The 14,054-nt window shown below is 34.0% G+C and overlaps 1 protein-coding gene across 1 annotated transcript; it reads right to left on the bottom strand.

Moving 5' to 3' along the window:
• Positions 1-6,862: 6,862 nt before the first annotated feature.
• Positions 6,863-11,223, bottom strand: LOC127129214 (probable NADH dehydrogenase [ubiquinone] 1 alpha subcomplex subunit 5, mitochondrial). The gene is made up of 2 exons (XM_051058483.1): positions 10,757-11,223; positions 6,863-7,342 (listed from the first exon to the last, which is right to left on the bottom strand). Exons 1-2 carry the CDS (start codon positions 11,067-11,069, stop codon positions 7,101-7,103), a joined length of 555 nt encoding a protein of 184 aa, XP_050914440.1. The 5' UTR covers positions 11,070-11,223; the 3' UTR covers positions 6,863-7,100.
• Between the last annotated feature and the right edge of the window lie 2,831 nt (positions 11,224-14,054).

Below are 14,054 nucleotides of genomic sequence, written 5' to 3'. Positions count from 1 at the left end.
GGCTTTGGCGAAAGATCTCAGCAGTATCATGGTAAGAATACAAATTTTGGGAAGTGACACTTTGTCGAATAGGACATTACTTGAGGACAAGCAATGAGCTAAGTTTGGGGTTGTGATCGGTCACCATTTTCACTATATTTTTGTTGCTTATCCGACAAGAAACCAAGGATTTTGAGACACTGTATACGCATTATGGTACCTTTAAAGCTAATTTTTATTCTCGTAAGTTATTTAAGCAATTTTATTAATTATCACTTTTATTTTGTGTTTTTGTGATTTTATGCTTCGGTTGTCGTGTTTATTATGCCCTCCAGGTCTACATAGAAGATCCAAGGGACTCAATGCGAGAAAGTGGAAAGTTTCGGCGTTCAAAACTAGAAGATTTCCCAGTTCAGGAAGCCTGACATGGCCACCCGTTTCACCTGACACAGGTCGTGTTAGGAGGAAGGCCAAGAAAGTACAAGAAATGCTTAAAACAGTGGCCTGACACGGCCGCCCGTGTCAGCCTGACACGGCCGTGTCAAGTCACCTGGGGCATGTCAGCAAGGAAATAACAAGGCAAAGAGCTGACACGACCGCCCGTGTTAGCCTGACATGGCCGCCCGTGTTAGCCTAACACGGCCGTGTTAGCCTGACACGGCCGTGTTAGCCTGACACAGCCGTGTCAGCCCAAAACGCTAATTTTCCAGTTTTCTGGCTTTTTCACCGGGCTTGAGCTGCATGGATGTTTTGGAGATTTCCACCTTCTGCCAAAGGAGTTTTAATATATTAGGAGATTTTCTACAAGAGAAAAAATCATCTTGGGACGAGGAAAAACACAGTATTATCAAGCAATCAAGTATTACAGAGAGCAAGGAGTTCGGAGAGCTGAAGGTTTTCATGAGCGGAAGCGATTGAAGATCGAAGTCATCCAAATACTTGTAATGTGTAATTTTTATCTTGCATTTTTTTAACAATATGAGTAGCTAAACCCCCCAATTCTAGGGGGGTGCTCCTGATTTAAAATTGTAATGAATTTGAGTATACTTTTGCATTTATAATATTATTCTTACGGTAACCTTTTGATGTGTTTAATGCTTTCTCTTTCGGACCAATCGAGATTGTTTTGTGGTTATCAATTAGGCTGGACCGCCATTGATAAGGTTTTCATAAGGTTACTCTGCAGTAGATATCACCTAGGACTAGGGATACCCTGTATGAACCAGAGTGTTCTTGATATAATAAAGCTTAACTTCACCTTAATTGCCTATGGACATAGAAATTAGGGTAGATTGATTAAAGGTTTTCTCACCAAGGACTTGGGAGAAAGTACCCTTGAGAATTAGTAGTAATTGATATTTGTTGATGCAATAGTGACTCAGAGTTGTTACAGGGATAAATCATACACCTTCCCTAGCATTGTTCCTCTTACCCTGCAAACCCTTATTTTCATTCTTATTTGCCTTTACCTTTATTTTTATAATTTTGAATCTAATAACCCACATCATACTTTTTGTTTAATTGAATGATAATTTGAACTCGATATTAACGTGCAGTCCTTGAGATCGACATTCGGGGAATTTACCCGTTATTACTATAATAGACAAAATAGTACACTTGCTATTTTTCCGATCATAGACCCATTTAGTTCCAATCACATGGGTTCCCTTGGGTCTTGGTACAAGATCTCAAACTTCATTCTTGGAAAACTAATCAAGTTCTTCTTTCATTTCCATAATCCATTATTTATCTTGAAGATCTTCTTCACAGGATGTTGGCTCTATCAAAGATACTGGTCCCAGAAGTGTTTCTTCAGAGACTTTGAATGTTGATCTTGTTCTGACAGGTTCATCCTTGTTTCATATAATTAGTTCTTCAGAGACATCCTGCTTATTTCTTTGTCTTTTCTGATTGACTGTGATTTCAGATGCTTCTGAAGTTCCTCTTTCTACTTCTTCAGAACCAATTTCCTTTTCTTCAGGACCTGCAAGTGTGATCTCCAGATCTGCAAATTTCTCAACTAGCTTTGAGTTTTCAGAGTCAAGCTTGTCATTAAATCCGACATAAATTGATTCCTCCATAATTTGTGTTTCTGTATTGTATACCCGATATCCTTTAGAACGTTCTAAGTATCTCAACATAATACACTTTTATGCCTTAGAGTCAAACTTGTTCAGATTGTCTTTAGTGTTCAGAATAAAACAAGAGCATCCAAAAGGATGAAAATAAGCAATGTTGGGTTTTCTTCCCTTGAACAATTCATAAGGAGTCTTCTCCAGAATAGGTCTGATAGAAATTCTATTTTGAATGTAACATGTTGTATTCACACCTTCTGCCTGTAAGTGCTTAGCCACATTTGTTTCATTGATCATGGTTTTGGCCATTTCTTGGAGAGTCATATTCTTCCTTTCTACAACTCAATTTTGTTGTGGAGTTCTAGGACAGGAGAAATCATGGGATATTCCATTAGAGTCAAAAAGTTCTTCAAAAAAATTGTTTTCAAATTAGCCACCATGATCACTTCTGGCTCTAATTATCTTAGAGTCAAATTCATTTTTCACTTTTAAACAGAAACTGGTGAACACAGAATGTGACTCATTTTCTTGTGCCTTAAGAATTTCACCCATGTCCAACGACTATAATCATCAACAATTACAAGTCCATACTTCTTACCATTGACTGACGCTGTCTTAACAGGTCCAAAAAGATCAATGTGTAGAAGTTCCAGAGGTTTAGAGGTGGAAACAATATTTTTGGTTTTGAAAGTGGTTTTAGAAAATTTTCCTTTCTAACATACTTCACAAAGAGCATCTGAAGAAAACTTCAGCTTAGGTAGGCCTCTGACTAACTCAAGTTTATTTAGCTGAGAAATCCTTCGCAAGCTAATGTGACCCAAACGTCTCTGCCACACCCATTGCTCTTCATTAACATACATTAAGCATTTTACGTTTTGGTTTTTCAAATCTGAAAGTTTTATTTTATAAATGTTGTTTTTCCTCTTTCCAGTGAAAAAGACTGTGCCATTTTTCTAATTAACAGCTTTGCACGTGTTTTGATTAAAGATAATATCATAACCGTTATCACTTAATTGACTTATGGATAACAAATTATGCATTAATCCCTCAACATAAAAGACATCAGAAATAGAGTGAAGAGATCTGTTACCAACTGTTCTAGATCCTCTGATTCTTCATTTCTGATTTCCTCCAAAGCCTACGAAACCAACATTTTTAAGTTCCAGGGTTTGGAACATATGTTTTCTTCCCGTCATGTGTCGCGAGCATCCAAAGTCCAGGTACCATGACTGGTGTTTTAATTCTACTGTATAAGATATCTGCAACATACACAATTTTATCTTTTGGTACCCAGAATCTTTTGGGTCCTTTAGGATTAGTTCTTCCAGAGTTTCTGAAAACTTTGGATTTTCTAGCGTTACTAAACTTTTGTGTTTGTGCAAGTGTATAATGATAAGAAAAAGGAGATTTTGATTTGTTTTCTATAGAAGATTTCAGATCATTTTCATCAGAGTCGTAACCAATTCCTCTTTTTCGATTATGACTTAGACCATAGATCATAGAAGCCATTTTGCTTCTTTCTAGACCGTTGTTCAGAAATTTTTGAAAAGCTTTTTCATATTTGTATATGATAGTGTCAGAAGTTGGTGGATCTTTAGAAAGAGTTTCTTCAAGTTTTGAACATTTCTTGGTTGAAAATTCATTTTCCCTTTCAAGAGGAAAAAAAATTCTCTGAGTTTAGAAACTTCTTTCTCAAGCTTATCACATTCTTCAATAGTCTCTTCATGAACCTTTTTCAGGTTCTTGAATTTATGTCGAAGCTTCTGATACAAGCTTAGAGACTAAAATGGAAGATTTTGATATAGAGTTATTAGAAATCATTAAGAGACTAACAATTGATTGTACACAATTAGGCATCATCTAAATAATTAGAAAAAGTATTTAATCTATTAGATAGTTACAAAAAAAATCTCTTAATCAATTGAACACTCCCTTAATCAACTAACTAGGCCTAAAAAGATTGGTGATTTAATTTAAAAAGCGAGAAGCTTCTCAAGAGTTTTTAGTGTGCGCTTGTGTTCGATTTAGCCATAATATTTTCAAAAATACCCTTGTGTCTTTACAATATACTTGTCACTCAGACGGACACGGCCATACAAGCTTTCACACTCTAAAGCTTCAAGATATGACATCATTATCTTTGATTTTACCATCACACAAGAACCTTGAGTCTTCTTGATGAAGCGTGAGATATCTCCATGATAATTGTCATCATCTAAGAGTTTAAAAGCTTAAACTATCGGTGATGCTTGAAACCTTAGTCTTCACTTGAAAATCATTGGACTACAATGTTGACTTTAAATAGATGTCTTGCTTGACTCAGGAAAATAGCTTGATCAACCATTTTGTGCATCTTTGAGCGTTTGAGCTATCTTCGGTAGTTGTTTGACTTCAAGTGTTGTCATCATCAAAACTAAATAACTACTGATTGATTTGTATTTTTGCTATACATAAGTTTTACCATCTTGAATCACGTCTTGACTATATCTGCAAGCACATAGATCCACAACATGAAGCTTATTGAAGGACGAACCTAAATAGAAGGGACACGCGATGGACAACTCTTCAAAGAGATCAAAGATATCTTCTACCAAGACATATTCATCAACATCTAATCTAAAAAGTCTCATTGATTGTTCATAATGCAATAGTGCAACTCAAACTGACCACCCTATAAGACTGAAAAAAATGAATGGATTAAGAAAGATAGACATGGATTTGTCAGTCATAAAAAATATCTCAAAAAAGAAACTAATTTTCAGGAATAAAATAGCTTAAGAAAGATAGACAAAGAGCATATATCGGCATTGTATGAATTCTCAAAAAAGAAAAATTATTGATGGATAATGAAAAAGGAATAAAATAGCTTAAGAAAGATAGACAAAGAGCATATATCGGCATTGTATGAATTCTCAAAAAAAGAAAAATTATTGATGGATAATGAAAAACGTCAATAACAAAAGAAATTTGTCATACTATCAAGAAAGGAAGGAGAACTACCTTAAGAGAAGTTAGGCCTATTATCATTAAATTTGAACATGTATAATAATGCTTGTTTAAGTTTGAATATTCATAATTATCATAATGAACCTATGATTTAAAAAACTTGTTACAAAAATTAGGCATTATAAAATATGTGTTTTAGAAAAAGTAATTGTAAATAGTTAGTCGTACTACTTCCTCCATTTTTCTTAAGTATTATTTTCCAGGAAAAGATGTGTCATTCAAAATTCAAAGTAGTACTGTTATAATTTTATCAAAATTATCTCTAGTCATTTATTATATAAGAGAAAAAAATTAAATAAATTATTATAAAAAATTAAGAATATTATAGACAAAATAATAATCATTAACTAAAAGTAATAATAATTATTAATTATCTTGATATATATAAAAAAAATTAAAAAATAGCACTTTAAAAAAACGGAACAAGTTTTATAGAAAAAACAACTATTAGAAACAGCCACAAATCATTTGGGATACTACCTGACAAATTGAATTTATCCTAAGTGAGAAATATTTATCAATATGTCTATCCGCAAGGAAAAAGGAAAATTTTATTTGCCAGCTGTAAAAATCAGAATGAAAGGATGTTGAACATGTATTTGGAATTTGGAATTGCTCTAAACTTTATTCACAATTGTATTTAGGGTGTTTGTCTTATGGTTTGGACACTTATTATATTAAAAATCATCTGATCCAACAAAGGAAAAAATATATGATTAAGTTCAATTGATTTTTAGAAATAAAAGATAATCAAACCAAACCAATGTAGTTTTGGTTGATTCAGTTTGTTCGATTTTTTATAAGTTTTTATTGAGACATACATACACCTATAGAGAACAACATATTTTGTGTTTAGTCATTCGTACATTATCAAATAACAACAAAAACTCATCATATTTATACAAAAAGATTTCATTCAATATAAAAAAAATCATATTAGACAAAAATGAAATAAAAAACATAAAATAGTAACATAAGACAATATCAAAAACATTATAATAAAAAAAATAGAGGAGATGAGAGATTAGAGAAGAAAAAGAAATAGCAAAATAGATACAAGATTATAAAAGAAACGTGTGATACGCAAATTACAGAAGATGATAATAATGCACGATACTACTATGAGAGATTTGAAAAAGTTGAAACTGAAACCTTGAGTGTGAGTAAAAGAAAATCATTCGTAATTGTAAAATTAAGGCAGAATAGATTTGGATTTTGAGTTGGACATGAAATAAATAAAATTTGGATCATGACATAACGCATTTTAATTTGGTTTAATTTGATTTGCAAAACAAAAACCGAAAATCGAACCGAACATCACAGTTTTATTAAACAATGATTCAAACACATCCGAATCAAATGCGATTTTTTGCAATTTCAATTTGATTTACGGTTTACTATTAGGATGATTTTATTTTAAACCTCCCTAATTGTACTAGTCCAACGCATGCTTGACACATAAATATAATGAAGCACATAATGTTAACATGCACAATATTATGCAGATCAAGATTGTTGAAGATGAGCAAGCCTCGTATGATCGTAATTTTAATTACAAATACATTAGTAATGATTTCTCCGCAACTGAATCATCCTAATAGAAATACTCTAAAGACAAGGACCCTTAAAGGACATAGCAAGCAAATGTTGCCATAATTTGCAAGGAGACGTAGTAAATAATTCCAATCCAATTTCGCTAATCAACGAGTTTGGTGCATTTCTTAAACTGAAGGAGCAATGTATAAGCTTCATGCTCTGCTAATTCTACAACAGTTAACACATGAAAAACATGAACAAAATGCTGATAATAATTAAAATGCTGATTTATTCAACAGATAGTTCTTTATGAAAGCTCTCGATATCAAAAATCATGTCATGTATAGAGTACAATGTTATATCTTGTTATTTCATATTTCACACTGTCGAAGTTGTGTTGGAGATAGGATTTGTCCCTGAAACTACTTAACACAACCAGTTTAGTTTAATAATGCAATAAAAGGGAAACCGCATTGAAATGGAGAATTCAAAGCATACTGAAGTTCATGGCTTTGGCTTTGAGTGTTCTTCACTAGAGCTGGCAGCAGCACTATCTTTTATTGATTTAGACACAAGAGCCTCTAGTTTTTCTGTCATTCCTGGTTGAGACATAAGTGCCTCTAACGTTTCTCGAAATTCCTTAGGAAGAGGAAGAGGTCGGTGCTGAGGAACGTGCTTCGGAATTGGTGCATCATTTTCAACCATCTCAATTTCGTGATCATCAGGGATACCCCAAGGATCCCATTCTGCAATCCAATATTATAATATATAGGTCATGGAAATAAATTTTTCCTAATCAATTTATGCAAAAACTTTCCACCATAATAATTGCACGTAAAAGATGTAATTTAATTTTTATTATGCAGTAAGAAAAATTCAGAGAACAAACTGAAAAATGAGAACAAAGAACCACTGAAAAAAATTATGAGACTGAAGGGAGAATCAGATAAAGACATAGTAGGGAACTAGGGAGACCGCAAATATCAATCTCGGATAGTGGCGTGGTCATCCCCAAAAATGGAATGGAGCTAGAGCAAAGTCTTGAGCAAAACATACCAAATGTCAATAAAATTCAAGGAAACAAACATTTAAACCTCTAAAGCTTAAAGTAACAACCATCAAAACTCAAATAAAAGTCCATCATCACCCTTTCTACCCTCTCTAACCATCTCAATATATTCTGAATCAACATCAAAACTATCAATATATTGCTAAAAAATTAAGGATAATATCGTAAACGGCTGACGCAGGCACAGCACTCGTAATCGCATAATAGTGGCATCGTTATGAATCCAATCCCACTTGCAGCTGTTCCAGCCAAGCCACCCATCTGGGCCGTTCCAGCACGGCCTAGTGCAGTTTTCTTGAAATGGGTTTTCTATTTGGATGAAGTTGTGGTTCAAGGCAGCGGGAATAGGTTGCTCAAAGGGTATATGACTTGGAACTATGGAAAATGGCTTTTAACTTTGTGGGTAATTGGTTTTTTATTTCTTTTCAGTGTTTATTAGTATATGGGTTTTAAACTCTTAAATAGATTGTTTTCTCACTGCAAAAAGGTAGTGTGTGAAGGTTAAGTCATGAATATGTAGGTTACAAGAGTGAATGGATCCTACATAGGTCTTGGATATGAATTGTGTCGGGATTAGACAGTATCTAAGGCACACAAGGACATTGAACACGACTACAATGTCGTACATATACATACAGGTAATAATTTGAGAAAATAGAAATGAGTAAATGTAATCACGTGTCCCTGTTATTCTAGTATCGAACACCAACATTAGTCTGACACATCTTCAATTTAAAGTGAGGGTTCCACATAAACTTTCACTAATATTTCAGAATTTTTAAATGATAGTGAGACCCAAAATTAAATGGATTTGATATAACAAGTATACAAATACAATTTTTTTTTTAATCAGGAAAAAACACATTTGCATTTGCCTCTTTCCCCTAGTCCTGATTCACACAAACTCTACAAAGGTAAAAACACATAAATATGAAACAAAATGCCCACAAATCCGTCACACCACAAGCATGAACAACATACATGAGTGAAACATTTAACATTGGTAAGCAAACAGTCAGCATCAACAGGTGTGATTTTCTGCCCTAGTATTTTTTATTTCAATGCATAGATAATATATAGGCATCTGAGGCGGTGCCAAATACAATGGTTTTCTTTTTCTCTCAAAAAATGTTTCAATTCATTGATAAAGGAATGTGATCAGGAACAAACAACAAAGCACTGTGCATTCCTAATAGATATTTTAATCTTATACCAACCAATATTACAGAAGAAACTCAATTTGAACATCACAATAAGATTGAGCAGATTCTAAACAGCACAGCATCCCCATGTTTCCCCCAAATAAATATGCCACTTTTTCACCATCACAAATTTGTAACAAGAGATTAAAAAACCATGCAAAGAAGAAATAAACATGCAAAATCACAAATAGCTCCAATTGCCTACCATTTCTCATTCATTATAGTTCTCTTTCACATTAAAAAACATACAAACAGTATCTCAATACCTAGAAAGACAACAAACAACTACCACAACTACAACCAAAATGAAGTCACCTACAATGAATGAATGAATTTAGCTTCATCAATTGTTGATATTTCAACCACTTAGAATAAATGATTATTTCATCAAACTTTACACTGAAGCAAATCATTCTAGTTGGTTGATACAAAATCAATTATTACGATCTTTTAAATAAAATCTCCATATTTCCTACCCTCCATAAAAACACAAATCAATGAAAAAAATCTTAAAAACACAACAAATCATAAAAAATAATAGGTTGTTCGAAGGGTATATGACTTGAAGTGTAGGATAATGGCTTTGAATTTGGTGGTTAATTTAGATTTATATTCAGTTGCAGATTGCAAGAAATAGCAATTTGATCAAATTAAACTACACTAGAGTGCTGTAGTAGCATTTCTATAGCAGCAGTAAAGTGACTTTGGTTGTAGACTAGCTGCAAGGGTGGGCGCGTATTGTGTCCTTGAGGGTATCTCTAGGGGTCTGGGTTTATGCACATTCTATGCACCGACACAATCAGACATTAAACACGACATCCACAATGACAAGGAATCACCAGGAATAATTTTAGAAAACTGAACGTATTGAATATAATCACATATCCCGAAGTTGTTCCAGTACCAGATACCGACACACGTCAAGTACTCGGTATTGTTGCTACATTATCGATCACAAATATTTCTTTTTCTTTTATGAAAGTAACCTAGGCTGTATTTACTGTGCATGATCTGATTAGTAAACTTCTGTGTATTTTAGTGCGACAAACTTTTCAGAGTTTACTAGCATATGTATCATTTTTTTTGTTACAAAGCATGGACAAAATGGCTATGATATATAAAGGAAATAAGGAACTAAAATTTTTATTTGCATCTTTCCTACAGTCCTGAGTCACACAAACTCTACAAATGTAAAAACACACAAATAAGAAATTAAATACCCACAAATCCATCACACCACAGGAATGAACAACATACATTAGTGCAACAATTGATATTGGTAGGCAAACAGCCTGCTTCGAAAGAGTTTGATTTACCGGACTATAGTATGGTTGATTTCAATAATCCATAGGGAATAAATGGGTATGTGAGGTGTTTCCATAAACTATGATTTTCTTTATATCAGTTTTATTAGAAAGTGATCATTATGTACCGGACAAACAAAAAACAACAATCAAGCCTTATCCCACTAAGTGGGGTAGGCTACATGGATCAACTTTCGCCGTTTTTAGTTGATCCATGTCATAAGAGATTTGACAAAGTTTTACATTAGCTGTAACATGGCCTTCTCCTTTTATCCGGGCTTGGGACCGCCTATGCATAGCAAAGCTATCAAAAAATGTTCCAATTCACTCTATAATACAGAAGAAACACAATCTGCACCTCACAATAAGATTAAGCAGATTCTAAACAACACACCATTGAATACTAGCATCATGAAACCCTAATTTCCCCAAAATATATTCCCCATTTTTTTTTAGCAAAAAGGAATTTCCCCCAAATAATTTCCCAATTTTCAGCATCCGAATATGTATTGTAACACACAAAGAAGTAACAATATTGCAAATTCACAGGAAAAATCCCAAAAAGAAAAAAGAGAGAAAAAATACCAATCATATAGCCAATGAGTTTGAGTTCATCCTGAGCCTCTTCAATGAGTTCTTCAACCTGACCACAACCAAGACGACTCTCAATTTTCTCCCAATCTTGTTCTTCCTGACAAACCTTAAGCCTGTGATTGGTAAAGGTTTCAACAGCTTTACGATACCCTTCATCTTCTGGAACCTTCTGGATCTCGTTAAGTGTCTTACTGTAAAGACCTATTAAAACCTCTCTCGCGTTTGGAACGACATCCAGCCCTACGATCCCTGTTGTTTGCTTTATTCTTGCCATCAATGGCCGCGCCACCGCACGGAGAAACATCTTCGATCGCTTTATGTTTTTCTCTCTCACGCACACTTCTCGCAGAAATGGAGTGTAATACTACTACGCCTTTGGTTTTTTATTTCTTCTATTCTTTTTGGTCCCTTTTTATAGGAACTATTTGGGTTACGTTTTGGCCCATATGTTTCGCTTTTACATAAATGTGACAAAGTACTATATACTATAGAAATTGTGATATAAAACGCATTAGAAAAAAAAATTCTTAAATCGAGTATTACGAATAAACATGATCAATGATGAATTGGTTATCATTTGAGACTATTAATGTTGATCCATAATTAGAAGAACAATCATAAACGCTTAAAATCGTCAAAATGGATCGAAGCCCATGGACCGATCCATCGAGCCCAAAAATAATTACGGCTTAGGCTTTATTTTTTGAGTCCATTTTTTTCCGAGCCTTTTCTAACCCTACCCCTAAAAGCCATAAAAAATATTGGTCAACTCGTATGCGCTATGGGTAACCCGCGGTCCAAAAAAACTTAAAAAAAATTAACATAATTAATGAGCTCATAATATAAATTCAACAACGAAAAAAATCTCAGTTGGGCCAAAAACATTCTAATCTTTAAACTCAATTGACCCACTGTGGTACTGCCCACACACACTAGTGGCTAACCCAATTTTATTGCAAATATAAGTCTGGTCTCCAGCTTCCAAGTCGTAAAATTGAATTGAGAAAAAAGACATAGGTTTGTTGTTACTTGTTCCTCTTCTGTTAGTTGGTGGCGATTGTGCTTCGAGTTTCGATTGAGTTGTGTTTCGTTTCAACTTTAAGTCTGACATCTATATCCAAGTTCTGAGAGACTTTGAGACTATGAGTTGTGTTTTGTTTTTCGACCAAGTTCTTATTCGCGTTCGACATAGCTCCGTCCAAGTTATGTTATATTTCTAGTTCGAGCTTTATTTCTGCCGTGTTTCGAGTTCCAACTGCATTTCAAGTTTTATTATGTTTCGAGTTCTATTGTGTTTCGAGTTCGACCAAGTTCTACTTCGAGTTCGACATAGCTCTATTTTGTGTCTGCTGCATTTCGAGTTCAACATTCTGTTGTGTTTCGGTAAGTGTTTTTCGTGACTCTGTGGTTGTTGTTGTAATCGTTGTTGTAATTATTATCGTGAATCAGCTTTGATATTGTGACTCTGTGATTGTGATTGTTGTTGTGATTGTTACTCTGGAAGTTGTTGTTGTTATTGTTATTGTGTTGATTTAGCGTTGTTATTGTTGCTCTCATTTTGTTTAATTTGATGCTTGTTGTTGGTATTGTGTTGCTTTACATGTAGGGATTATAATTTGTGTCTACTCTAATTATGGAAATTAATAGTGATAGTGAGGTTAATGCTAGGAAAGTTAGGGAAACTCCACATGTGCCATTATTTGCTCTGTCTAATGTAATTGATCTTTATGACACTAAAATTAACCAAGAAGAGTCTTCCGAACCAGCTACCAGAAAATAAAAGGCCCTTACATCTGAAGTGTGGAAACATTTTTTAAAGGTTTGGGTTATAGATGGTAAAGAGAAATGTAAATGTAAGGGTTGTGCAAAATTAATGAGTTATGTTGCAACTGATGGAACTTCTCATTTAACTCGTCATGTCAATAATTGTAAGTTTATCCCAAAATTTCATGATGTGGGTGATATGATACTTGATGCCGAATGAAGATTGAGAAATGAAAATTTTGATCCTAAGGTTAACCGTGAGATCTTAGCTGAAATGATGATTATACACGGTGTATCATTTAATTTTGTTGAATATAAGGTTTCTTAGGAAATATAAAAAAATATTGAATGATGATTGTACCTTTGTTACTAGAAATACTTCTCCCAGCAATGTTGTGAAATCTTATGAGGATGAGAAACAGAATCTTAAGTCATAGTTGACACAAATTAGGGGGAGAGTTTGTTTGACTCCTGATTGTTAGATTGCATGCATTAATAAAGGTTATATTTATTTAATTGCTCATTATATGTATGCGAGCTGGAAGTTGAAAAATAAGATTTTAGCATTTACTCACATGCCACCTGTCGCGGTGCAAAAAACACTCGAGCGTAAGGAATGCTCAGAATATAAACAAAATAGAGTCAACATTGAACTTTATTTATTCCAAAGAGGGAAAGGGAAAATATCGATAAAACCCACGAAAAACAAAAAGAAATGGTCGCAGCCAAATCGAGTTCGGGAGTCGGTTATGCAAGAGGAAGGTATTAGCATCCCTCACATTTGTTGCACTCAATGGGACCCATTTAGTTAGTTTCAAGTTATAGTGTTAGCGTGGTATTAGTTTGCGAACTTCTACTTATCGAGTGAAAGAAAAGAAAAGAAAGAGATGGAAGACTTAGGGTTTTTTAATATTAATGTGTCTGACAAGATTTCGCAATCCTGCTCCTACGTATCTTCAGATGCTATAAAGAATTCAAGGCATACATAGTTCTGCTAAAGAGAAATACTGGATTGATTGCTTTTAAGAGAGTGATGCTTAGATCGCATTTGAGCGGTTAAACCTTCACTTGCTGCTCGCTCTTAGAGGATAAAGTCTTTGTTTGTTTCGCATCAAAATGGATGTAGCATACTCGTATTTTAAAATGTTTTTGGGGTCATGCAAAGGCGGAAAATGAGTTTGATGAGTTTGAGTTGATTTTAAGTGGAGACGGGCATCCAAACAGAGAGCTCTACTGTAGTACTTGAATGCCCGAAAAGGAAGAGGTCTAAGTCCAATCACTATATTTTCATCCAAAAGTTTACTATGAAAATATATGGCGAATTAGATCAAAGTTCATTAACGAAAGACGATTATTCAGACAGTGAGCTCTACTGCAGTGTCCAAATAATCGGGAAAGAGAAGGTTGATACCCAATCAATCTTTTTATTCTATAAGAGAAATGATCTAATTCTAGTCATTATTGTATTTTAATATGGAAGACGAATGTTTGAACATGGAGCTCTACAACAGTATCTCAATATTCA

The sequence above is a fragment of the Lathyrus oleraceus genome, chromosome 1 (genome assembly GCF_024323335.1).
Source record: "Lathyrus oleraceus cultivar Zhongwan6 chromosome 1, CAAS_Psat_ZW6_1.0, whole genome shotgun sequence".
NCBI lineage: Eukaryota > Viridiplantae > Streptophyta > Magnoliopsida > Fabales > Fabaceae > Lathyrus > Lathyrus oleraceus.
This window is presented reverse-complemented; position numbering and strand designations above follow the sequence as displayed.

Coding starts and splice junctions, on each gene's coding strand:
- LOC127129214 (XM_051058483.1), bottom strand. CDS start 11,069: ATGTTTCTCCGTGCGGTGGCGCGGCCATTGATGGCAAGAATAAAGCAA. Junction 7,343..10,756: donor ACTCATTGGCTATATGATTG/GTATTTTTTCTC, acceptor ATTGGATTGCAG/AATGGGATCCTTGGGGTATC.